The sequence below is a fragment of the Microcaecilia unicolor genome, chromosome 2 (assembly GCF_901765095.1).
Source record: "Microcaecilia unicolor chromosome 2, aMicUni1.1, whole genome shotgun sequence".
In the NCBI taxonomy this organism is placed as follows: domain Eukaryota; kingdom Metazoa; phylum Chordata; class Amphibia; order Gymnophiona; family Siphonopidae; genus Microcaecilia; species Microcaecilia unicolor.
The window spans coordinates 240,349,715-240,377,379 of record NC_044032.1 but is presented as its reverse complement, the minus strand read 5'-3'; the positions used below and the strand labels follow the sequence as shown (position 1 = coordinate 240,377,379).

At 43.8% G+C, this 27,665-nt stretch overlaps 1 protein-coding gene across 1 annotated transcript in view; it reads left to right on the top strand.

The window, feature by feature from the left end:
• DOCK8 (dedicator of cytokinesis 8) overlaps positions 1–27,665 on the top strand; it is a 281,419-nt gene that overhangs the window by 243,168 nt on the left and 10,586 nt on the right. Inside the window, 6 exon segments of the mRNA XM_030193833.1 lie at positions 4,201–4,344; positions 6,150–6,281; positions 11,758–11,892; positions 14,430–14,519; positions 16,893–17,129; positions 26,162–26,305. Of these exon segments, the coding sequence (XP_030049693.1) occupies positions 4,201–4,344; positions 6,150–6,281; positions 11,758–11,892; positions 14,430–14,519; positions 16,893–17,129; positions 26,162–26,305 (882 nt within the window).

Here is a 27,665-nt window from a genome sequence, read left to right as displayed (position 1 = left end):
CCCCCCCCCCCCCCCCAGCAGTGAGCAGCTCCTGCTACTACAGCTCCCAGGCTGCCTGTCTGCCTTTCTCACACTGTTTGCTGGGCAGTTAAGGAATGCTCTGCTCACTTGCAGGGAGCTAGTACTATTCCCATAGTTCTCCTCTGTGTTCCCCAAGCTGTGTGCTTGGCCAGCTTCCTGGGCTTTGCATCCTGCCCGTTCCTCATCCCAGGACCCTTGTCTATTCCAGCATCCAAGTTTTCCAGGACCCTGCCAGCCTGCCTGCTCAGTAGGAGTAGCCTAGTTGTTAGTGCAGCAGCCTTTGATCCTGCGGAACTAGGTTTGATTCCCACTTCAGCTGCTTGTGACTCTGGGCAAGTCACTTAACCCTCCATTGCCCCAGGTACAAATAAGTACCTGTATATACTATGTAAACCACTTTGAAGGTAGTTGCAAAAACCACAGAAAGGCAGTATATCAAGTCCCCTTTCCCTTTCCCTCCCCTTTTCCTCCTTTACTAGGGAATAGGGAAACTGCAGTACCTTTTCTGCCTGCTCACCGTTTTCTTCCCCGTCTCCTCAGACTGGGCCAGTTCATAGAAGAGACCTAGAAAAATGAATGATATGAAGCTAACATGAGCTACTGTATGGAGGTGTACCTAAGGATTGAGGGAATGGGACGATAGACTGGATTTGGAGGTTAAGGCTCAAGGTACAGAGAAAGGGGGAGAGGAAGCCTCCAGAACTGAGGATTAGTGATGAAGACTAACTTGAGACTGAAGGGTAGAGATAGGAGAGAGAAGTCTTGAGATAAAATAAGAGCTACAGGAGGAGGACCTTTGATTGGGGTCCAGATATGAAAGGGAAGAGGACAGGAAGGAGGAGATTAGGAAGAAGGAGACATAGGACCAGAGATTTAGGTGGAGAAGATCTAAGGATGGAAAGCAAATTATCCCCATCAACTTCTTTCTAAGCAGCTTATAGATGCAGGGAAAAAACACAATTTGAAGTGTTTCTATACAAATGCTAGAAGCCTAAAAAATAAGATTGGAGAGCTAGAATATATAGTACAAAATGAAGAGGTAGATATACTGGAAATCTCTGAGACCTGGTGGAAGACGGATAGTCAATGGGACACTATTATCAGGGTACAAATTATATTGCAGTGATAAAGTGTCTCAAATTGGAGGGGGATTGCACTATATGTTATAGGGAATGGAATCAAACAAACCATTCTGCGTGAAACAGATAGCAGAGTGGCATCCTTATGGATATAAGTTCCATGTGTAAAGGGAAAGAGTATACTGGTAGGGCTGCCATGATAAAACCATCTGCCATGATAAAACAAACAGATAGATTAAGAAATGTTAACATAAATTAGGAAAGCTGGCAAAATGAGCAACAGTATAATAAGGGGTGATTTCAATTACCCCAATATTGACTACATAAGTGTCACATCAGGGAGTGCTAGGGAAGTAAAATTCCTAGAAGTAGTAAATGACTGCTTCTTAGAGCAACTGCTCCAGGAATTGACAAGAAGGGGAGCTATTTTACATCTAGTCCTTAGCGGAATGCAGGGCTTAGTATGAGAGGTAAGTGTTGGGTCTGCAGAAAAACAGTGATCATAACATGATCAAATTTGAGCTAATATCTGGAGTGAAGTCACTAAGGAAATCTACTGTAGCAGCATTTAATTTTTGAAAGGATCACTATGATAAAATGAGGAATCAGTTATAAAGAAACTAAAAGAATAAGCCACAAAGGTTAGGACTTTAAATCAGGCATGGACGTCGCTTAAATTACCATCTTGGAAGCCCAGACCAGATGTATTCCATGTATTAATAAAGGCAGAAAGAAGAGAAAATGACAGCCAGCATGGTTAAAAGGTGACGTGAAAGAAGCTATTAGAGCCAGAAGAATATCTTTTAAAAAAATGGGGGAAAGGATCCAAAATAAGAATGCAAAGCATTGATAAAGAAGACTGAAAGAGACTATGAAGAGAAACTTCCCACTTTCAGGTACATCAGAAGCAGAAAGCCTGTGAGGGAATCCGAGGGACTGTTAGATTATGAAGGAGCAAAAAGGGCACTTAGAGAGGACAAGGCCATAGCGAAGAGACTGAATGAATTCTTTGCCTCGGTCTTTACTGAAGAAGATGGTTTTCAAGTGTGACAATGTAGAGGAACTGAAAGAAATCTCGTTGAGCATGGAAGATGAACTGAGCCAAATCAACAAATTAAAGAGTAGTACATCATCTGGACCAGATGGTATGCACCCTAGGGTACTGAAATAACTCAAAACATTAAATTGCTGATCTGCTATTAGTGATCTGTAACCTGTCATTAAAATCGTCCATAATATCTGAAGACTAGAAAATGGCCAACGTAATGCTAATTTTTAAAAATGGTTCCAGGGGTGATTGGGGAAATTACAAACTGGTAAGCCTGACTTCAGTGCTGGGCAAACTAGTGGAAACTATTATAAAGAATAAAATTACTGAACACAAACATGGTTTATTGGGACATAGCATGGATTCTACCAAGGGAAGTCTTGCCTCACCAGTTTGCTTCATTTCTTTGAAGTGGCAAATAAACATATGGATAACGTTGAGCTGGTTGGTGTAGTGTATCTAGATTTCAGAAGGCTTTTGATAAAACCCTCATGAGAGACTCCTGAGAAAATTAAAAAGCCATGGGATAGGAGCCAATATTCTGTTGTGGATTATACATTGGTTAATAGATAGAAAATGGAGGGTAGGGTTAAATAGCCATTTTCTCAGCGGAGGAGGGTGAATAATGGAGTGCCACAGGGAGCTGTACTCGGACCAGTGCTATTTATCATATTTATAAATGATCTGGATATTGGTCTAGTGAGGTGATTAAATTTGCAGATGACACAAAACTATTGAAAGTTGTTAAAACGCCTGCGAACTGTGAAAATTTTCATGAAGACCTTAGGAAATTAGAAGACTTAGCATCCAAATGGCAGATTAAATTTAATGTGGACAAATGCGAAGTGATACACATTGGGAAGAATAATCCAAATCATAGTTACTTGATGCTGGGGTCTCTTAGCACCCAAGAAAAAGATCTAGGTGTCAACGTAGACAATACACTGAAATCTTCTACCCAGTGTGTGGCCATGGCCAAAAAAGTAAACAAGATGCTAGGAATTATTGGAAAAGGAATGGAAAATAATAATAAGAATATTATAATGCCTCTGAATTGCTCCATGGTGTGCCCTCATCTTAAGTACTGCATGCAATTTTAGTCGCCGTAACTCAAAAAAGATATAGCAGAATTAGAAAAGATTCAAAGAAGGGAGACCAAAATGATAAAGGGAATGGAACGCCTTTCATACGAGGAAAGGCTAAGGAGTTTAGAACTCTTCAGCTTCGAAAAGAGATTGCTGAGAGGGGATATGATAGAAGTTTACAAAATCCTGAGTGGTATAGAATGGGTAAAAGTGAATCAATGTTTTTACTGTTTCAAAAAGTACAAAGACTAGGGGACATTCAATTAAGTTGCATGGGGGTACTTTTAAAATGAATAGGAGGAAATATTTTTTTCACTCAATGAATAGCTAAGCTCTGGAACTCATTGTCAGAAGATGTGGTTACAGCGGTTAGCATATCTGGGCTTTAAAAGGTTTGGACAAGTTCCTGGAGAAAAGTCTGTAGTCTACTATTGAGATAGACATGGGGGAAAGCCATTGCTTGCCCTGGGATCGGTAGCACGGAATCTTGCTACTATTTGGGTTTCTGCCAGGTACTTGTGACCTGGATTGGCCACTGTTGGAAGCAGGAAACTTGTCTAGATGGACTGTCAGTCTGACCCAGTATGACTATTCTTATGTTCTTTTTATGATGGCCTCCTCCTTAACCTGGCCCTCGGTCCCCTCTCTTAACACTGGAAGGAAGGAATATTCGTAACAGTAGCACTTTCAGAACAGCCCAGGAGAAGCAGGGGGGGGGTAACCAGAAGACGATGCTAATTAAACATATGTATGAAAATGTCTGAAGCAAATTCTTCCCTCAACCCCTGTCCTTATCAGCAGGTATCACTGTGGCCCTACAAGGCAGCAGGGTTCAGGATAAATGTGGGAAAACTGAGTGAGATAAGACTGAGGGTGGCGATCACAGTGCCATTTCAGGTTACGATTGTTGCATTTCATTTTAGGATGACTCACCAGTTTTCTGCATATTTTGATTTTTTTTTTTCAGAATATTTCTTCTAATGCACTGGAGGAATCTGCAGTCTCTGATGACATTCTTTCTCCTGATGAAGATGGGGTGTGTTCTGGGAGGTATTTTTCGGAGATTGGTCTGGTGGGGCTCCTTGAACAGGCTGCTGAACTCTTCAGTACGGTGAGTGTAGCCTAACGCCTGCAGTCTGTAGTACTTGCAGCTGAGAGCAAGTTAATGTCAACACTCACATATCTCACATAAGCAAAGTTTGCTAGTCATGCCTGCCCTATGCGCCTGCTGCCACTGTAATGGGGACTGGGTCTATTGTCCTTTACCAGTATGGCTGCTGCTTTGTTGGTCATAGATCATATTTTTTGAGCAGGTTGGTTGTTTATACTGAGGTACATTAGCGGGAGGGGTTTTTTTTTTGTACATCAGGTGAAGGCCCCCTGGAATTATTTATCCTTTATCCCCTTTGGTTTGGCAGGTGCCACAAAAGATTTATAACAGGTCTTTTCACTCAGTATATTTATATTTGGGTATTGACAGTTCACATGCAAGATGATAATCAATGCTGTTTACACTTACTCTTTTAGCAGGCAGCAACATTAAGCTTGACACACTAGTCCTTGAGACATTGAACAAATTTAGATTAAGTTGTTGTAGGAATTCCTACTGGGTAATGACTGCAGAAGTCCTTCAGCTTTAGGTGTTTCCTTTCCCTGATCTGGCAGTTGGCAATCAGGGTGCCTGAGGTGTTGTACAATACAGATCTGGTTCTTTATGTTTCTTCTGCTTCCAGAAGAGTAGAGGGGATTCAGAGGGTTCTCCAAACCCTCTGAGGATCCAGGCAGAACAGGCTTGCTGTTTCCTGCACACTTCACTCCCCAAAATAATAGTCTTTCACTTGCAGCTGAAGGGAAATCCAGAGGGCTTCGCTTCCCAAACATTCTAAGTTCCTCACTTCTTACTACCAGAATGCCTTTTACTACTGATCCTAGAGAGAGAGGTTGAGGATATGACCGATGGAGGGGGTGACAGTTTTTTATATTTGTACCCGCGCTTTCCCACTCATGGCAGGCTCAATGTGGCTTTCATGGGGCAATGGAGGGTTAAGTGACTTGCCCAGAGTCACAAGGAGCTGCCTGTGCCGGGAATTGAACTCAGTTCCTCAGGACCAAAGTCCACCACCCTAACCACTAGGCCACTCATACATCCTACATTTATTCAGGCAGGCTGGAAAGCATTTCCCTAGATGGCACTTCTTCAGAGATGAAACACTGTCTCTGGGCTGAATATGCATTATATAGAGGACTTCTGCTGCCACCAAAGCCTTCTCACTGATTATAATAGGCACTCCCACATGTTCTACCAGCTTCTTGAGCTTTCTGTCCCTTTCTGGAAAGCACTGTCTCAGTCCTGGCAGGTGCCTGGAGGCAGAGAGTTCAACCAAAAGACACAGACCTTCTGACTGCAGGAAGTGTCAGTCAGTATGCACTGCTCTCTTAGGGCCCTGTTTACTAAGCCACATTATAGACGCATTAGCGTTTTTAACGCTTGTTAACCGTGTACACACTTACAATATCCCTATAGGTGCCTACACAGTTAATGTAGGTGCTAATTGTAGGCACATTAAAAACGCGAACGTACTTAGTAAACAGGCCCCTAAATACTCTAGTGATAGCACTGAGGATTCAGTAACACTCCTTAGTGCTGAGTTCCTCAGTTTATTGTACAGTTGGGGTAAGATCTTAATTGGTCATGTTACAATGCAGCACAATTGTGTTTACAAGCAACTGCCACTCCCAGGTTTATTACTGCAGAAAAATTTGGGAGCATATGATTGTAATGCTGTAGTGATTATATTTGTTCTCTGAGACACATATCAGCTGAAGCCTAAACATAAAGGAACTGATTCTCTTCTTTTCACACTGTGTGGGGGAACTTGCATAATTCTTACTGTGTTTTTAACTCTCTTGCTCAAGGCTGGACTGTATGAAACTGTGAATGAAGTCTACAAAATTGTTATCCCCATCTTGGAAGCGCATCGAGACTTCCGGAAACTTGCTGCCACTCACGATAAGCTGCAGAAGGCCTTTGACAATGTTATAAAGAAGGTGTGTACTGTAGATCCCCCATAAATATATTCTGGCATGCAACAGGCTGCCCGGAGATATGTTTATTATTATTATTAGGATTTATTTACCGCCTTTTTGAAGGAATTCACTCAAGGCGGTGTACAGTAAGAATAGATCAAACATGAGCAGAAGGCAATTAGAGCAGTAAAAATATTCGAACAACAATACAAAGTATGGCATCAGAGTATAATACAGAGTACGACATGGTATACTACTTGCAATGATAACACAATATGTACTAGAACATTATAATTGGTAGTGAAGGGTAAGGCAAAGTTGTAACATATAGATGAGTAAGAAAGTAGGAAGAATTAGAAAGTAAGGTGAATGATTTGGAGAAATTTGCATGTGAGGTCAGGGAGACGGTTAAATATTATCTCAGCTAGGGTAGGAGTGGATAAACGTCCCGCTGCAGAATGTGCAGCCCAAGTCAATCCTTGTGTGTGTGAGTGAGACTAACAAGTTAGTTACGTCTTCCAGTAAAGGCCTGGAAGAGCCAGGCTTTCACCTGCTTCCTGAAGTAGAGGTAGTCTTGTGTTAAGCGGAGCCTTTCAGGCAATGCATTCCAGAGTGTGGGGGCTACTCCGGAGAAGGCTCGCTTGCGGGTATCACATCGTGTAATGTCTTTTGGAGAGGCTGTAGTTAGTGAAAGTCCTTGGGAAGACCTTAGTGTCCTTGGCGGTGTGTGTAGGATCATCCTATTCTTCAGATACAGTATTCGGGGCCATTTCCTTTCAGGGCCTTGAAGATCAGACATAGAGTTTTAAATTTAGCCCTGTAATGTACTGGTAGCAGCTCTCACTGGTCTTTGGGGGCCCTTTTGTGCTTTCTGGTTATTTTAGCTGAATGAGGCCTGAAAATACCTCATCTTGGGGGGGGGGGGGGCTAGTTGGGGTGTTGTGCTGCAGTTTTCTTCTTATCTCTCCCAGCGTACCTTTAGTATATACTCTAGTGGATCCTCCTCTACTTCTATCCCACTGTCAGTTGGTGTACCTCAGGGATCTGTCCTGGGACCTCTTCTCTTCTCCATCTATACTTCTTCCCATGGTACTCTGATCTCATCCCATGGTTTTCAGTATCATCTTTACGCTGATGACTCCCAGATCTACCTCTCCACACTAGAAATCTCAGCCGAAATCCAGGCAAAAGTATCACCCTGCCTGTCTGACACTGCTGCCTGGATGTCTCAGCGCCATCTGAAACTAAACATGACCAAGACTGAGCTTCTCATCTTTCCCCCTAAACCAACCTCTCCTCCTCCCCATTCTCTATTTCTATGCATAACACTCTCATCCTTCCTGTCTCATCAGCTGGTAACCTTGGGGTCATCTTCGACTCCTCCCTCTCCTTCTCTGCACATATTCAACAGACTGCTAAAACCTGTCATTTCTTTCTCTATAATATCAGCAAAATTCGCCCTTTCCTTTCTGAGCACACTACCAGAACCCTCACCCACACTCTTATCACCTCTCACTTAGACTATTACAACTTGCTTCTCACAGGTCTCCCACTTAGCCATCTCTCGCCTCTTCAATTTGTTCAAAATTCTGCTGCATGACTAATATTGTGGAGTGGAGTGGAGGAGTGACCTAGTGGTTAGGGTGGTGGACTTTGGTCCTGAGGAACTGAGTTTGATTCCCACTTCTGGCTCCTTGTGACTCTGGGCAAGTCACTTAACCCTCCATTGCCCCATGTAAGCCGCATTGAGCCTGCCATGAGTGGGAAAGCATGGGGTACAAATGTAACAAAACAAACAAAAAAAAATATATATATATATATATATTCCGCCAGTGTCATTATGCTCATATTAGCCCTCTCCTCAAGTCACTTCACTGGCTTTCTATCCGTTTCCTCATACAGTTCAAACTCCTCTTATTGGCCTATAAGTGCATTCACTCTGCAGCTCCTCAGTACCTCTCCACTCTCATCTCTCCCTACATTCCTCCCCGGGAACTCCGTTCACTGGGTAAATCTCTCTTATCTGCACCCTTCTCCTCCACTGCCAACTCCAGACTCCGTTCCTTTTATCTTGCTGCACCATATGCCTGGAATAGACTTCCTGAGCCGGTACGTCAAGCTCCATCTCTGGCCGTCTTCAAATCTAAGCTAAAAGCCCACCTTTTTGATGCTGCTTTTAACTCCTAACTCTTTCACTTGTTCAGAACCCTTATTTTATCATCCTCACTTTAATATTCCCTTATCTCTTGTTTGTCCTTTTTGTCTGTCCTAATTAGATTGTAAGCTCTGTTGAGCAGGGACTGTCTCTTCATGTTCAAGTGTACAGCGCTGCGTACGTCTAGTAGCGCTTTAGAAATGATAAGTAGTAGTAGTAGTAGGTTTTTCAGCAATTCTCAAAGTAAAAGAACATGTGTACTTCCTGTGGGTACAGTGTATGTATGATCATTTGCCCTTGTGGAAATAGCATTTCTATAAATAATTCCAATCACAACTGGTCAGAGAATTAGTCATTTATTTTAGATTTGCATAGTTTGTTAACAAGGAGGAACATCCAGCCAGGACCTTAGTCTCTGCTAGATTATCCTGACTAAGATTCAAAATGGATACATTTTTATAGGCTAACCCACAGATGTGGTAATGAATCCATTCAGTGAATGACAGATGCAAGCATGGGGGGGGGGGGGGGGGGGGGGGGGGGGGTTAGACAGAAAACAGATGAAAAAATCACAGGACCATCAATATATCACCCTGGTGCTTAAGTAGGGAAAAAGTAAACATTCCTACAGACAACCTATTTCTTAGCTATTGCTTGTAGCTGCCTGGACAATCCTAAGGTTAAAGGCGAAGGCTGAGAGAACAAGTCAGTCTCAGCATTTTCTACCATCAAATGTAAAATATATTTTTTAAATAGTCTAGACTAACATTAACCATTTATTTACCAGATTGCACACCTTTTATGAGGTAATCCTATAAATAGGGGTCAACATTTTGGCACAAGAATATGTCTAACTAGCCAGAATACTGGTATAGACACATAAATGCCAATGTCCCTGCTAGGCACCCTTCTATACATTAGTCCTAATGCAAGGTGGGCGTGCACATGGGCGGAGTCTGGGTAGGGCACACAGTTACACATGTACATTATAGAATATTATGATTTGTGAGTGTTTGCAAAGCAATCTAGGCGGAAGCATTTATACCATCTCCGTAGCTGGTGTAAGTGGTCACACCTAAATTATATGCACATATTGCCCTGCTGCTCTACTATTTTTATTTATTTATCACAGAAACTGGATATACTGCTTCATGCACAGTAATGCTGCTAAGTGGTTTATAAGTTAAACTAAAAGGAGAGGAAAAAAAGTAGGAAATCAGGGATAGAAAAGGGAGAAGAGAAGATAAGAAATAAAACAGAACAAGTGGAAGAAAGCACAGCAACTAGAATTGGTTAAGAAAGCAGAGATACCCTGTTTCCCCAAAAATAAGACATCCCCTGAAAATAAGACCTAGTAGAGGTTTTGCTGAATTGCTAAATATAAGGCCTCCCCCGAAAGTAAGACCTAGCAACGTTTTTGTTTGGCCCCGATGGGACATGGACACAAAAACCTTAATTTTTTTCACTGCAACCCAAAGACGAAATAACATTAAAGAAACAAGACTGAGGTGGAAAATCTATTGTCCAGCGGACTCCTACCATCCTCCTTCACGCTTTTGTGAAGATCAACTACCGGTAAGTGAGCCCGGAAAGAAAAGAAACATCCCCCTTGCAGAAATAATAAAAGAAAAGAAAATGAATAACCGAGCCCTTTCGGCGCTGCTCCATCGCCCAAGGGCTAAGTCAGACTAGAAGGATGGAAAGTGTTGCGAATGTACAGGAGGAGCACATAAAGCGCCACCAACGGGGAACGGAGCTACTGTAGAATTTTTTTTTAAACGTTTGTAATACGGTAGGGATGATCCTGCGCCCTAAGCCCTCTCACAACCTCCCGAGACCCCCAGCCAGAGCAGCCTGGCCCCGCATTCCATTACCTTCCCTAGTGCATACCCCTCCTCCATTCCCAGCCTGGCCAGGGCGGCTCTGCTCCGCTCGAGTCCTGCAGTCACTGTGGGCAGATAGGCGAACCACGGCCTATTCCTGCAGGATACCGCCCCCCACTTCAATACTGTTCCCGATCGCCATAGTCCCCCAACTACTCCCAAATAAGACATCCCCTGAAAATAAGACCTAGTGCATCTTTGGGAGCAAAAATTAATATAAGACACTGTCTTATTTTCGGGGAAACACGGTAGATCAGTTTTATTTACCATATGTTAGCTGGAATAGCCGGCCTTAAAAAACATTTTTATGTTTCAACAATTTTATTGATGATGACTTAATATACTAAACAACCAGCGTTCATAATGTACCTCAAAATTAAATCATCATACTTTAACATTTTTACCCCCCAATCCAACCCCATCCCCTCCCTCCAGAGGCTATAAATTCAACAATGAAGTACTTGGAAGCCAGAAACATTGCAACATCTTTAAAAGTACAAAACAAAAATAAATATATTTTAACCAATGTACAGCTCCCCAGTCAGCCTTTTCCAATATAGTAACACCTCCCAAATTAACTTCCCGCCTACCTTAGCAGAATCTGTCCAACTACAGCACAACACCCCAACTACCCCCCCCCCCCTCCCCATATCCCTCCCCTCGCCTAGTTATAACTTTTTTTTTTTAATCTGGGAAATGAACTTTCTATCTGGGATTTCAGAGGTAGATAGTTCCACAGATATGGACCAAGATAAGAGGAGGCCGTGTTCTATGGACATATAATGGGGGAGGGGTAAAAACAAGAGGGCAATTTGTGAAGAACATAGTATGAGGGGCAGTATGATTTTAATAGTTCAGATAGATAATGTGGGACATTAGGGGATAGTGCTTTACATATAAGGGTAAGTATCTTACGTTTGAGATGTGCAGAAATAGAAAGCCAATGCTTGGATATTAGCAATGGTGTAATTAGATCAAAATGCTGGGCGTTATGCAGAAGTTTGACAGAGGAAGATTGAATGAGTTATATTAAAGACGAAAGGGAGAGGTCACTGTAAAGAGCACTGCAGTGATATGTGATATCACTAAAGGTAGTATTAGGGTTCATATATACTGTTTGGCTAGAAATGTCTTAATAGAACAGATCAAGTACAATGCAAAGATGAACGCAATACAGAATAAATATATCTATATAGATAGATATAGAATTTAGAAATATTGATACCCAATTAGTCTCAGCCCATAACTACTGCAGCTTTTCATCATGCTTGGTGAGATATTCTTCTCAGTGCTGAGTAGGTAGTGCAGGATCTTCAATTAACACCATCCTAGGGACGCACTGCTGGATCAGAAACTGCCGCGCTCTCAATTCAGTGAAAGAGTTTGTGGGATCACAGCATGCAAGTTATTTCACCCACCAGAGAAAATGAACTCAACACTTATTCTTCTTATCCTCCAGGGTCACAAGCGAATGTTTGGGACTTATTTCCGTGTAGGATTCTATGGATCCAAATTTGGAGACTTAGATGAGCAGGAGTATGTTTATAAAGAGCCAGCGATCACCAAACTGCCTGAGATTTCGCACAGACTAGAGGTAATTATGTTGACAGGATTTCTGTAAGCTTGAATTAAATATTACTACAAACCACGTAGCAGCAATTAACGGTATTAGCTGGCAGTCCTCAGTAACTGACAGATTTTAAAGATTGCAAATTATCACTATAAACTGCTGAGCAAGTTGTAAATAGGAACCAGTGGCTTAGGAAGGGGGTGGCAGGAGGGGCGGTCCGCCCCAGGTGCATGCTGCTGGGGGGGTGTCGGCTTTGCTGGTTCCCTGCTCCCTCTGCTCCGGAACAGGTTACTTCCTATTCCGGAGCAGAGAGAGCAGGGAACCAGCGGAGCTGACGCAGCTCCCAGCGGCATGCACTCGGGGCGGACCAGCCCTCCCCCCTTCCTACGCCACTAGGTAAGAATGTGCACCGAGGGGGGGTGTCAATGCGCCGGGGGGGGGGGGTGCGCAGCGGCGAACTGCCCCGGGTGGCAGCCGCCCTTGCTACGGCACTGATAGGAACAACAAACATTGTTTGAAATGTCTGTATGCAAATTGCCAGAAGCCTAAAAAATAAGATGGGAGAGTTAGAATATATTGCATTAAATGAAAAGATAGATATAATAGGAAGGTAATCAATGGGACACTATCATACCAGGGAACAAATTATATCGCAGTGATAGGGTTCTGCTACTTTTCAGTTTTCTCTGTGAACTAGTTGTGAGTAAGTGCATTTCTTGCAAATTGTGATAGCCGAAGGTTCAGGCTGTGCTCTACATTGATATTGTGTTAGGCATTCACCAAGCACACATAATTTTTACATTTTTTTAACATCTATGACCAAAAAAACTTTGAATCTGAATTGTCAACTCCTGAGGTAGGCGCCGAAACACAGATCTGCATCAAGTCTGAGTTTCCTGTATTTTAGACTTTTTAAATAAACCTGTTGCAGTTACCCTTGTGTTGGATTTTGATTGGCCCCTTCCATGGCCATACCCCCTTTTGGATAGAACACGAGACGATTTCAGCACACAGCTATATTGCATAGCGTGTAGGCAGAAGCCAGCGTAAATCCAAATTATTGCCAATTAATGCCAATACTTGGTGTTAATTAGTTCGTTAGGTGATTATGTTGTGTATGCATCTCAGGATCAAACCCAAAATTTGGCACCCAGATTTCAGTGACCTTTATAGAATCTGGTGGTTAGTGCACAACCCACATAGCACCAGTTGCAATGGGGGGGGGGGGGTACAGTGGGTGGAGCATGGGCAGGTCCTTCATACACATAACTCATACAACAGGATGCTAGGAATCATTAGAAAGGTATGGTGAATAAGACCGAAAATACTATAATGACTTTGTATCACTCCATGGTGCATCTGCACCTTGAGTATTGCATTCAGTTCTGGTTGCCATATCTCAAAAAAGATATAGCAGAATTAGAAAAGGTTCAAAGAAGAGAGACCAAAATGATAAAGGGGATGCAACTGCTCTGGTATGAGGAAAGGCTAAAGAGGTTAGGACTTTTCAACTTGAAAACGAGACGGATGAGGGGATATGATTGAGGTCTACAAAATCCTGAGTGGTGTAGAATGAGTAGAAGTAAATTGATTTTTTACTTGTTCCAAAAGTACAAAGACTAGGGGACATTTGAGGAAGTTACGTGGAAATACTTTTAAAACAAATAGGAGGAAATATTTTTCACTCAACAAATAGTTAAGCTCTTGAACTCTTTGCCAGAGGATGTGGTAACAGCAGTTAGCATGTCTAAGTTTATTAAAGGTTTGGACAAATTTCTGGAGGAAAAGTACATAGTCTGCTATTGAGACAGACATGGGGAAGCAACTGCTTACCCTGGGGTTTATAGCATGGAATGTTGCCATGATTTGGGTTTCTGCCAGGTACTTGGGACCTGGTTTGGCCACTGTTTGGAAAACGGGATACTGTGCTAGATGGACCATTGGTCTGACCCAGTATGGCTACTCTTATGTTCTCTTATGTAAGTTACACACTTAAGTACAAAATTTACATGCTAATATTTACACTTGCCGTATATATAGCATGATAGCGCCTAAATGGTGGTGTATGAGTGCTGACTTACACTTTATCCTATAACGGAATCTGGGTACTTAGATTCCATTAGAGCAAGGGTGTCCAACCTCGGCCCTCACCAGGTCGGGTTTTCAGAATTCCCACAATGAATATTCATGAGATCTATTTGCATGTAATTGAGGAAGTGCATGCAAATAGATCTCATGCATATTTCTTGTGGAAATCTTGAAAACCTGACTGGACTACAGCCCTCGAGGACCAAGGTTGGAACACCCCTGCATTAGAGAATTTGTGCTCAGCACCTTGCATTTCAGTACCCAAATATGGGTGACCTTTATAGAATTGACCTCTAATTGTCTTATTCCTTCTGTCTGTGATGTAGACTCTACTGGATTAAAGTTCTACTTTCCCCTCTCTCCTCCCCACAAAGAATTTGTTCTGTCCCCACTAAACCAAGAGAAGCTGCCGTCCCTTTTCCCTTTCCAGTTCATTGTTCCTAGAATTCTGAACACCTTTGCTTCCTCTGCAGGGATTCTATGGTCAGTGTTTTGGTGAAAATGCTGTGGAGATGATTAAGGACTCTGCCCCAGTAGACAAAAGGAAGCTGGATCCTAATAAGGTACTGTACCCACTGCATATGGTATGAAAAAATCTACTGAGAGCATGCAAAGAAGAGGCTGATTTTTTTCACAGCTGACAACAGCAGATACAGACGTAGTCTAATGATGTTACTTCCTGCAAGAATGATGAGAAATCCAACCCATTTTTCCTATAAAGGAAGTTAATGTATAAAGCAAAAATAATCTAGGGCTGCAGGAAGATTAAAAATTTTAATTGTAATTAATCATGTGATTAAAATTTTTTATGACAATTATTCACAAAATTAAAAGATGTCTGCCAGCATCTTATTTCTGCCTCCCCCTTCCTCGTCTCTGCCCCCCTGGACTAGGGTTACCATACGTCTGGATTTACCCGGACATGTCCTCTTTTTGAGGACATGTCTGGGTGTCCGGACGGATTTGGCCAGCCTGCCTGTTTATCCGGATTTCTGGACAAATGGGCTGGCTGGCGGGTGCAGGACTCCTCTCCCCTACTCTACTCTATTATCCCTGGTGGTCTAGAGGTACCTCTTCATCTTTGGGGCAGGAATGAGCCCTCTCTTTCCTACCGGGAGCGCTGCTGCTAGCTGTCCTGCATACTGTGAGTCCGGCTCTGTCTCGGCGTTTCAAAATGGCCGCCGAGAATTGAAGCAGCCTCGCGAGACTTCAACTCTCAGCGGCCATTTTGAAACGCCGAGAGCCGGACTCACAGGATGCAGGGCAGCTGGCAGCAGCGCTCCGGGCAGGAAAGAGGGGGCTCTTTCCTGCCCCGAAGAGGTACCTCCAGACCACCAGGGATAGTAGAGTAAAGGGAGGGGAGGTGACGGGGGGGAGTGGAGATGACAGGGGAGGGAAGGTGATGGGGGAGGAGGGGGTGACCGGGGGAGGTAGGGTTACCTGGGAATATGTGTCAGGGCCTGGGCGAGTGCGTGAAAGGGGCGGGGCAGGGGACGTGAAAGGGGCGGGGCAAGTGTCCTCTTTTTATGAGGACAAAAAATGGTAACCCTACCCTGGACCAACATCTCTCCTTCTCTCTCCTGCCCCACTCTTCTATGGGCACCATCTCCCTTCTTTGTTCCAGCCCCTATAAAAAAAAATGTCACTTTTACATGCAATATGCAACAAAGTCTGCCCTCTCTTTCTTTACCCTCTCTCCACCCTCCTTTTCTGTACTCTCTCCCCCTTCCAGTTCCTTCCAATGTCTACCCTCTCCTTCTTTGCATTCTCTCTCCCCCTTCCATCTACGTCTGCTCTCTCTCTTCCCCTGAAGTAAAAAAAAAAAAAAAAATTAAAAAAAACACAAAGGAGGGCTCACCTATTGGCAGGAAGGGAGCAGGCAGAGAGCTACAGCAGTCTGAAGCTTCCCTGGGGTGAGTCCTCTGTGTTGGGTGGCCTGGGAGTGGAGAAAGGCTGTAGAAACCGGCATCGAGGCAGCCGTGGGGCAGTGACTCTAGGAGCTGCATCACCGGCATCGCACGGCCCACAGGTTTTGGACGGGACGGAAATTGGCTGGCCTTGAGCATATGCAGATGCACAGGGCCCTGCACCAGGCCTGCTGTGTAATGCAGGTGATGCAGCTCCTAGAGTAACTGCCCCGTGGGAGTGGGAACAAGGTGAGACTAAAGGCTTCGTGGGGTAGCCTATGGTTAGCTCTGCTGGACCCAGAAACAGGTAGTTATATCAGAACTTGATGTAACTTCCTGTTTATGGGTCCAGAAAAACCAGCCTTCTGCCTGACGCTGACACCAACGTTAATCGAGATTAAATATTTTAGTGGTCATTAAAAATTTAATGCGCTAAATCTGCAGCCCTAAAAAAAAAAAACTTTTTAAGTTATGAACTGGCCCTGCGGAGGCATCCCAAATATCTCATAACTTCCAATGTTAAAAAGGTAAAGTATAGGCAAGTATCAAGTCATGACCGAATTAAAGGGACTGCTATTTGTGTGATGGTTTCTTGACAGATTATTATCAGGATGGTCTACCACTGCCTTCCTCAGTCATCTTTCAAAGTTACTTTCATAAAAAATGGCTTCTGGAAATAAGAGAGGTTCTTTGTCATACAGCTTCCAGCAGCTGGTTTATTTGAGCTTACAGGCAGGAACATGGAAGTGTGGGGCAGCGAGGACCCCAGCGTAGTCCAGGGCATTTGCCGTGGTCAGATCCTAGTCCTAGATATAAACAAGTCCAACACCAGTAGAGACAGCAGCAAACTTCACTAATTTCAAGATGTTTGTTAATTTTTAAGAAGGGGGCAGTAAATGCGCTCCTAAAGGTTCCCATTTCCTTGTCTGGCAAAGAAAATGAGGGATGCTCTAGTGTGAGACCTTGCTATAAGGGAAACACTGACATTCAGAAGGTAAAACTATAAATATGCACACTTTTCTTCTCCAGGCCTACATACAGATCACATTTGTGGAGCCCTACTTTGATGAATATGAAATGAAAGATCGCATCACCTACTTTGAGAAGAACTTCAACCTGCGCTGTTTCATGTACACCACCCCCTTCACCCTGAATGGTCGACCAAGGGGAGAACTGAGCGAGCAGCACAATCGGAAGACCATCTTAACCACGATGCATGCCTTCCCCTATATCAAAACCCGGATCGGTGTCATTCAGAAGCAGGAGGTGTGTTCATTGACAGGGGCGGGGTGTGTATTAGAATCGGCAGCAGGCACATTTGAGGCTGGATAGGATCAACTGCTTTCCCCTTCCAACTTCATTTACTTTTCACAGTGTACAACTAGCAGGTAACATGCTTTGCGGCCTTTCTGGATTGCAGACTAAAGCATGGCTCTCCTCTAAGCACTGTTCCCTCTAAGCTGAGCGGGAGTCCTCCACCTACTACTGCCAGTGTGGGGTGCTGTTTCAGTATCACATTTTCAATAGTGAGAGACAAGCTCTGCAGGACTCCAGTGAACCTGCCTATCCCTAGCATATTGACCACCTCCCACTGGCAGCACTCAAGTGGAGGACTCCTGCTCAGTTTAGAGGGAATAGTGCTCCTAGACTTCTTTTCCTGTTTTGCAGAAGAGAGTAAGCATTCCATTATTACTCAGAGAATCAGAATGCTGCAGAGCTAATTCCTACCTCCCAGCTCCCACTGCTTACAGGGCCAGCAGCAGAGCATGCTAAAATGTCACAACAGTAATGAGGGAAGCAGTGGCGTAGGTAGGACTGTATGGACCCCGGCCTGAAAAATTCCCAGAGCTGACATATTATAATTAATAAATTCAGGAAAAAAAAATTTTTCCTACCTTTGTTGTCTGAGCTTAGCTTTGGTTCTAGTGTCTCTCTTCTGCTTTTCTCTGTTTTTTTTTTTCTTAACTCTTTTCAGGGTCTCCTGTCCTTTTTACATCTCTTTCTGCCCAGCATTCATTTTTTTCTGTGTGTCGCTATCCACCCTGTCCAATGTCTCCCCTCTGTCCAACATTCCCCTCTCTGTCTCTATCCCTCCCCTTCTGTCTAGTACTGCTCCTCTGTGTCCCTGTCCCTACGCTTCCTCAATGTCCAGCATCTCTTTTGTGTCCCTGTCTTTCCCCATGTCCAGCATTCTTCTCTCTTACCTTTCTTCTACATCCCACTCCCACCCTCTGTGGTATGCCATCCCTCCACTGGGTCCAGCATCTTTCCCCCTCTCTAACTCTTCTCTCCACTCCCCCTGAGTCCAGCATCTGCCCTTCTCTTCCCCCTCCCTTTTGCTCCAGGTTTCTTCTTCTTTTCCCTCTTCTCCCCCTCCAAGTCCAGCATCTCTCCCTTTCTATCCCCTCCCTCACTGGTCCTCCACATATGGGAGTAGGTCGAGGCAGAGAGAGCACTGAAAGCTTTCTCTCTGGCTAGTGGAGCCTTTCCTCTGCCACGTCCCAAGTCTCTCATACAACTTCCTATGTGTGGGATGTGGCAGAGGAAAGATTCCGCCAGCCAGAGAGGCAGCTTTCAGTGCTGTGTCTGCTGCACCCTGCCACCGCTTGTGGTGGACCAGCAGGGGGAAGATTGGAGCGATGCCAGATCCAGACCCAGGCTCAAGGGGGAGGAGATGAAGTGATGTTGGGGTGGGGGAGGGTGGACGGGAAGGAAGTTACAGTTTCAAATGAGCCCCTACAATTGGGCAGCCCTGGGCATTTTGCCAGGCTCTGTGAATGGTAGCTATGCCCCTGTAGAGAAGGAAAAATCTGACTATGAATAAATAGGGCTGGTTTAAACATTAGCTGGACTAGGTGGCCGCTTAGGTCATCATTGTGGGGCGGCAAAGAGAAGCTGAGTCAAAGCAAACCAAATTCAAAGAATCCTCAGCCCATACTTTTACCCACATGGAAGGTGAGTAATTTTCAAAGGCATTACCTGGGTAGCTAATTTTTGGAAACTGCCTTCATCAAGTACGTGTATATCCAAACTGAAATTTACTATTTAAAAATGTGGTAAGTACTAAGGTTATATAGGTTTTGTCAAATCTAATTTGTATATTTTTGACAGGTGGCCATGCCCATTTCCAATCACATGACCCATGTGTCAACCATTCAGAGTCGAAGATCTGCCCAAGCCATGCTCACTTTCCAATAAGCCATGTCTACTTCTCTCAAGTCACACCCCTTCCACCCCACCCTACCCCTTTTAATGACTTCACCAGAAGTGACACCCTAGCTCCTCCTAAACCCTGCCTCTTTTGATGGCATCACAGGACGTAACATAACTCCCAGGCCACACCCCTTTTCTAAGGTAGCAGCACCCATGGATTGCACAAATCCAAGATGGCAGCGTCCATGACATCACTTCTGGTTTTCACTATTTGCTGCCATCTTGGATCAGTGACATCATTTCCAGTTTTCACTGCTCACTACCATATTAGATAAGTTACATCACAGGAAGTGATGTCAATCACCAAACACTGCCCCCTACAGCCTCAGAGGAGCATGCACAACTTTTTATTTTTCCCTTGCCCTTAAACTGATCCTTTTTATTTTTTCAATCACAGGCACATCATTACTGCTTTATGATGCTGCCATGATGTGCTGCCAGATCTGCAAGTTTGTCAACTGCCAATTTTAAAGCAGATTTTCTGTTTTTACAATTGTACCATCAGACAGATGATTTGCAAAAGTCTGTGTTTAGCTGTCTTTTGTTGTTTTACAAAAGCCGACAGATCAACACATTCTCCTTATCATGCATGGTGTGAATAAACTGTGCAAGTGCTGATTTTTTTTTTCTGTGTGTGTGTGATTACCTGTCTGCCTCATTATCTTGATTTTTATAGCCCCTAAAGAACATCTTCTTGTATAAAGTCTGAATGTATTTTTTTCTCTCTGTCTCTCTGATGCTGTTTTTACAGCATTAGCTCAAAGACACAGAACAGTAACCATTTTCTCAGGGCATTTAGGTTTCTCTCAATCCTGCCTCCTGGAAGGCATACCAGAGATTTCTGTAAACAGAGACCATAGAGATAAAGGAGAAACATCACAGCCCACAACCCATCGCCCTCCCCCCTTTTCAGGCATGTCAGTGCTCAAAGGTCCTGTACATAAAGAGATAGAAAGAGAAGCAGGCACCATGCAGCTTTATTCAAAAAAACCAAGGCATTTTCGTGTCTGAACAGGATACAACATGCTAAATCATGAATAGGGCGCTGCAAGTTAGATCAGAAAAGAGCTTTTTTTTTATGAATTTGAGCATAGGATACAACAAGTCTTTGGCATGTCTGGATGGGAAAAAAATCCTCTGACATGCGTATATGCAGGACCACTGAGAAGGGAGGGCAAGATTCCCAGGGCCTAGGCCTCCAAGAGGGGTGTGGTGCTGCAGTGCTGCTGAGTCACATTGGCATTCAGCAAGAAGGTTTCAAGTGACAAGTTCTCAGTGGTGGCAGTGGTGCAAGGCAGCCCGAGTAGGCAGAAAAAGGCTGCAATTCATTGGTCTCTGTCCTCAGGGTTATTGCGTTAACGCATAACGTGTTGTCTTCTCTGCCACTGGCAGATCCTCTTCCTGCTTCCCTCATTCCGCCTCCGGCTCCTCCCGACTCTATAACTACTTCGCAATTGCTTTCAATGGAAGTAATTGAGTCAGCCGGGTTTTACTTCCATTGCTTTCAATGGAAAGCAATGGAAGTAAAACCCGGCTAGCTCAATCCGTCCTCCTTTTTCTGGAGCCATATGGTAACCCTACATCCTGTGGATCTGCAGCCTGCAGCGGCAGGCTACAGAGCTCAGCAGGACTTGAGACAGACAATTGGTCCAACTCCGAGCAGGAGGAGCACTAGTCTGTACTGCATGTTTGGTGGAGGGGGCAGGGGGGCGGAGGATGCGGGGGGACTCTTAAGGCCCGGCTTTGTCTCTCAGCGGCCCTACCTACATGGGCATAAAAGGACGTTATGTGACAACCAGATATAAATTGTTCCACGTTGTTGGTGCTGATCATTGATTCCTATAAAACCCTATTAGACAAAGAGACACATAATGAAATCATCCCCTGTTACTAGATCAAACATATATCCCCTCTCTCCCCCTTTCTCTTTCTGGCAACCTCATGAAAAAAAAGCCCTCAATCATTCATGGCGATGGACGTCACTTCCTGTGATGTCATAGAACCAAGATGGCGACGAGTAGGGAAAACGAAGAAGTGACACTACAGGCACTTTCAACTTGCAGCATAGCCTTGTCATTTTCAAAACTGGGCACTGGCTCTTTTAGGGTCATCTCTGTACACACAATAAAATGAAATGTTCTCTTTTTATGTCTACGTGCTAGTTTTGGAGCACGCAGCCCCTATATGTAGTTGTAAATTTATGTGTCATCATTTGTACATCTGGGAGCCTACGTTTATAAACACACCTAAGTTACTATTATGAAATAGGCTTAAAAGAAGTGCTTTTTATGACTCCTCAAAAAGCCATCCTTTTATAAAATCAAGTGCACAGAGTACGTGCACTTATTTGCAGGTGCAAATGTGTGTGCTACTGAGGATTATTCTAGAAGCCCATTGTACAAAGGCATGTCGATGCCTGCATTTTCTATGTAAAACAGGCATGTTTTTGAGTGACCACGTTTAGTAGAGCTAAGGCATGTACGCAGTCTTTTAATCATTTTGTACCCAGTATGACCAGGATCAGTGCATTCTTTGGTCCTGAGGATGACTTGCTGAGCCTTCTTCCTACTATTCTGCCTGATCCTAGACCATCAGGCTATAGCTGCACTTGCACTAGTGCAATATGTAGCATTGTGGAGGTCAATTAATAGAGCATTTTCACTGTGTGAAGCAGGGATGGGCAACCTTGGTCCTCAAGGGCCGCAACCCAGTCAGGTTTTCAGGATTTCTGCAATGAATGTGCATAAGATCTATGGAGACGGTGCATGCAGATAGATCTCATGCATATTCATTGTGGAAATCTTGAAAACCTAACTGGGTTGCGGCCCTCGAGGACCAAGGTTGCCCACCCCTGGTGTAAAGGATGATTTACAAGTGGAAAATGGCGCTTATAAAATTGCATGCAGGGTTGCTGAGAGGGAGGCAAGATTCCCCCCGGGCCCGGCCTCCAAAGGGGACCTAGCATAAGCATTGTCTCTCGGCAGCCTTGATTGCATGGGGCATACATGTAGGCGCACAATGGAACTGCTTATGCCATCGTGCAAAGCATGCTTTTTAGAATTAGCCTTAAATTGGTAGTTCTATAGCTGGAGGGGAATGCAGAAAATAAAGTGGAATAGGAAAAAGGGGGAGGGGGTGATTTAATATATAAAGCATTCAGCCCACAAATACAGTGCAGGCCAAAGAGCTCATACTGATAGAATTAGCCTTTTTTTTTAAATATATATTACTTTGGTAATTCCCATTTCTAAGCAATATCTTTCCCTGAGAGGATAGCACAGGGTATGTTCATGAGAAACCTCAGGTCTCCCAACTCCTAAACTGTGAACTGGTCATGTGTATGATGATATCCAAACTAGTTACCAACTCATAAGAACATAAGCTTTGTCATACTGGGACAGACCAAAGGTCAGTCAAGCCCAGTATCCTGTTTCCAACAATGATCAATCCAGGTCACAAGTGCCTGGCAATATACTAAAAGATTAAAACAGATTTTACACTGCTTATCCTAGGAATAAAGTAGTGGATTTTCCCAAGTCCATCTTTTATGTTATAACAATTTTTATTGATGACAAACCAAAGCATATACAGCCAAAAATCGCAGCAACATACTAGACAAATATAAAACTGCATACAATACAGTCAATAAAGCCATCTGTCATCAGCACTTTAACCATTTTTATCAGCACCCCACCCCTGTATTTGAAATTTCAACAATTACTGTAAACAAAACTGAATTATGTCTTAATTATAAGTTCTAGGCGTCCTACCCTGAGAGTACCTTAAAACCCTCTTCTTTACCATTGATCTCACTCTCTAACAATAACTGGGCACCCCCCCCCCCCTTTATCTGGTCACAGGCAAGAGCATTGGGTCCTGCAAACCCAACAGCAATATCCCTAACCCAGTAATTCAGTGTCCTCCGACTGCTTACCGCCACCTCCAGAATACTCCACTAAGTGAGATGCTGCTGTCCTTCCAGCACCCCTCACTGGGTAAGTCAGCTGTGTCTTAGTGATAGACCTTCTCTTCCCCCCCCCCCCCCCCCCCCAGAAAAAAAATAAAAAAACACACACACAGGTCTAGCGTTGTTTAAAGTGAATTAACGATAAGACTTCGAGCTTTGTGAGGTAGTGATTGGATGTAACTGTCCCATGTGGCCAAAAACATTTGTTTCCTCTTATAGTAAATGACGGCAGATAAAGACCTGAATGGTCCATCCAGTCTGCCCAACAACATAAACTCATTTTACATGTATATCCGACTTTGATTTGTCCCTGCCTTTCTCAGGGCACAGACTGTAGAAGTCCGCCCTGCACCGGTTTTATTCTCCAAATACCGGCGTCACCACCCAATGTCCGCTAAGATTCCATAGATCCATTCCTTCTAAACAGGATTCCTTTGTGTTTATCCCACGCATGTTTGAATTCCATTACCATTTTCATCTCCACCACATCCCGCAGGAGGGCATTCCACGTTCCCACCACACTCTCCGTTAAAAAAATACTTCCTGACATTACTCCTGAGTCTGCCCCCCTTCAACCTCAATTCATGTCCTCTAGTTCTTCCACCTTCCCGTCTCTGGAAAAGGTTCATTTGCGGATTAATACCTTTCAAATATTTGAACGTCTGTATCATGTCACCCCTGTTTCTCCTTTACTCCAAGGTATACGTGTTGAGGTCGGCACGTCTCTCCTCGTACAGTTTGCAACGCAAATCCCATACCATTTTCGTAGCTTTTCTTTGCATCGCTTCCAGTCTTTTTACATCTTTAGCCAAATACGGCCTCCAAAACTGAACACAGTCCTCCAAGTGAGGCCTCACCAATGATTTGTAGATGGTCATCAACACCTCCTTTTTTCTGCTGGTTATACCCCTCTCTATGCAACCTAGCATCCTTCTAGCCACGGCTGTCGCCTTGTCACATTGTTTCTTCACCTTCATATCCTCCGACACCAACACCCCAAGGTCTCTCTCCTGAGTTGAGCTTACTAATCTCTCCCCTCCTATTCGGTATCTCTCTTTTGGGTTTCTACACCCCAAATGCATCACTCTGCACTTCTTGGCATTAAATTGTAACTGCTTTTGACAATTAGAAACCCTTATACTACCTTTTTTTCCCCTCCTACATGGTCTTAAGTCCCACCACTATATGTGACCTTCTCCAGTCAAAGCCAATTCCAAATCCATAATTAGCTTTAAATCAAATCAAACAGTGCTCAGTCATGCCCATCACTAATCAAAAAATCTTGGAAGCATAAAACTGATTTGTTCTCATATTTTAGCTGGCCTTTAGCTCTAATTGCCCTCAGGATTTCTGCCTTGTGGGCATAATTCAGAATTTTAAAGATAACCACACACGGTCTGGACTCTTCCGCCCTCCTTGGTTCTAACCTGTGGCCCGCTGAACTCGCGGAGGACCCGTCGTCGATTGCAGCCGCAATTCGGAAGCCAGCCAAGACTCCAGGAACCTTCGCAACTCTGACTCGATGATGGTCTCAGGTAGGCCCACTAGTCGTAAGTTCCCTCTCCTGGAGCGGTTCTCAATGTCATCGATCTTGTCTTCCAATGTCTTGAGTTTATACTTTAGATTTGAATTTGTTGCAGATAACTGCTGTACCCAATCCTCTAAGTCTGAGACGCGTTGGCAATATGTGGAGAATTCACCTCGCAGTGCCTCCAGCCTTCCGTCGACAATGTCCAATTTGTCTGAAACCGCTTGCAGGCTCTTATCCAGCAACATTTCAATAGCTCATTTCACTTCTGTGACTATCTCTACCACCCATGCGGAGCTAACTGAAGAAGATCCTGTGTCTCCTGCGGTCGTCATCTTTGATTCTTTCTCACATCATTGCGCTTTAGAAGCCATCAATGAGCATAAAAATCAGCTTTGTCCAATTTCCTGACTCTCGACTCCTTAGCTCCTCCAATTCTTCAATGGTTTTAGCAAAAATAACTAGTTGGAGGCAAGTTTTGAGGATCAAGTTTCGGGAGCTCTTCTCACTAATACCTGCTCTCTCAGCAAGGCATCACGTGGCCTATCCAAACCTTTTTTAAACCTTGCTAAGCTAACTGCTTTTACCACATTCTCTGCCAATGAATTCCAGAGTTTAATTTCATGTTGAGTGAAGAAATATTTTCTCTGATTTGTTCTAAATGTACCACTTAATAGCTTCATTGCATGCCTCTTAGTCCTAGTATTTTTGGAAAAAGTAAACAAGTGATTCACATCTACCCGTTCCACTCAGTATTTTATAGACCTCTATCATATCTGTCCTCAGCTCTCTCTCTTCTCCATGCTGAGCTCTAGCCACTTTAGCCTTTCCTGATAGGAAAATCATCCCATCCCCTTTATCATTTTCATCGACCTTTTCTAATTCCACTATATATATATTTTTAGATGAGGTGAGGTGACCAAAATTGCACACAGTATTTGAGGTGTGGCCGCACTGTAGAGTGATACAAAGGCATTATAAAGTCCTCATTTTTGTTTTCCATTCCTTTCCTAATAATAACTAATATTCTATTTGCTTTCTTAGCCGCCACCATACACTGAACAGAGGGTTTGAACATATCATCAATGATGACACCTAGATCCCTTTCCTGGTTGGTGACTCCTAATGTGGAACCTTGTATCACATTAACTGTAGTTTGGGTTCCTCTTTCCCACATGTATCACTTTGCACTTGCTCACATTATATGTCATCTGCCATTTGGATGCCCAGTTTCCCAGTTTCATTAGGAGTGGAGGAGTAGCCTAGTGGTTAGTGCAGCAGACTTTGATCCTGGGGAACTGGGTTCAATTCCCACTGCAACTCCTTGTAGCTGTATGTAAGTCACTTAACCCTCCATTGCCCCTGGTACAAAATAAGTACCTGAATATATGTAAACCGCTTTGAATGTAGTTGCAAAAACCTCAGAAAGGCTGAACATCAAGTCCCATTCCCCTTCCCCTTTCCTCTTGCAATTTTTCACCATCCTTTTGCAATTTAACTTACTCCAGTTCATTAGACAATTTTTTTTTTTTGTGGTACCTACTGGTAACCAAACATAACTGATATGTCCCTGTTCTTCTTTTGTATTAGTTTATTTTGACGCCTATTGAAGTTGCCATTGAGGATATGCAGAAGAAGACACTGGAACTGGCCATTGCTACCAGCCAGGATCCACCAGATGCCAAAATGCTTCAGATGGTGCTGCAGGGTTGTGTTGGAGCCATTGTCAATCAGGTAGTGCACTTACAATACACTCTGAGACTGATATTCAAAAGAGCTTAGGTTCCTAAATTCACCGTTTTGAAAATGAACCAGACTGAGTGGCTCAATTTATGATTGTAGTTTCACTAGGCTCCTAAACTTAGTATCCAGAAAAGTGAGTGGCAGCAGGTAGTTTTAAGGCACAGAAAAAAAAAACAGGAGCTTAGCAGTCTTTCAGCTCCAGGCACCTAAGGGGTCCTTTTACTAAGCCGTAGCAAAAAGTGGCCTGCGGTAGTGTGGGCACGTGTTTTTTGCATTCACCAGGCTGGTTTTTACCATGTCTGCGCTCCTAAATATTGACAAAAGAATGACAGCCCTAAATTTGAGAGCAGCTTTCAGGTGAAATTTCAGCTGGAAACTTGCCCCATCCTTCCCCAATATGAGCTGAGACAGACAGCATTTTATAACCATTGGCTGCAGTGGGTAAATTCAGAGGCAGTATGCAGATAATGGCTGCCCCTGAACATCTGGAGTCACGCAGCCTTTTTGCTGTCCTAACTTAACCCAGATAACTGTCTGGTTAGTGGTCTGAATCAAGGGCGTAGCCAGACATCAACGTTTGGGGGGTCTGGAGCCCAAAGTGGGGGGTACAGTTTGGCCCACCTCCCTGACGCAATCCCTGCCCCGCCTCAACCCCACATACCTTGGCTGGTGGGGGTCCACAACCCCTGCCGCTGAAGCCTTTCTCCAGCACTGTTCTCTGCGCATTGCCTGCCCTGCTTCACCTCATGTCATATGCATGCTCGGTTTTCACTAAAACCGAGCATGCATGTGATGTGAGAGGAAGCAGGGCAGGCATCAGGGGCCCTGGATCCAATTGGGGGGCCCAGGCCCCCAAGGCTGCCTGTAGCTATGCCACTGGTCTGAATATCACAGCTAGCCAGATAATCTCTAACTCTGCTCAAGGTAGACTGTACCTGCACTATCCAGGTAGTGCTGCTAAATATCCCTTTCACTAGCACTTAATCTGGTAGGAGACTCTTCTACCCGGATAAGTGCTCTTTTATATCGACTCTTTAGAATCTTAAGTTTGTCTGAAAATAGGTGACAGATTTAAGCAGTCAACCTAGGCTTCTAAATGAAGGAGCTCCGCTATTTTTTAAATATATATATATATATATATATATATATATATATATATATATATATATATATATATATTTATTTATTTATTTATTTATTGGCATTTGTATCCCACATTTTCCCACCTCCTCTTTGCAGGCTCAATGTGGCTTACATTACATCATGAATAGTGGAAATACATAAGAAAATAGACATTTAATATTGCATCCAGTGGAGGAGTGGCCTAGTGGTTAGGGTGGTGGACTTTGGT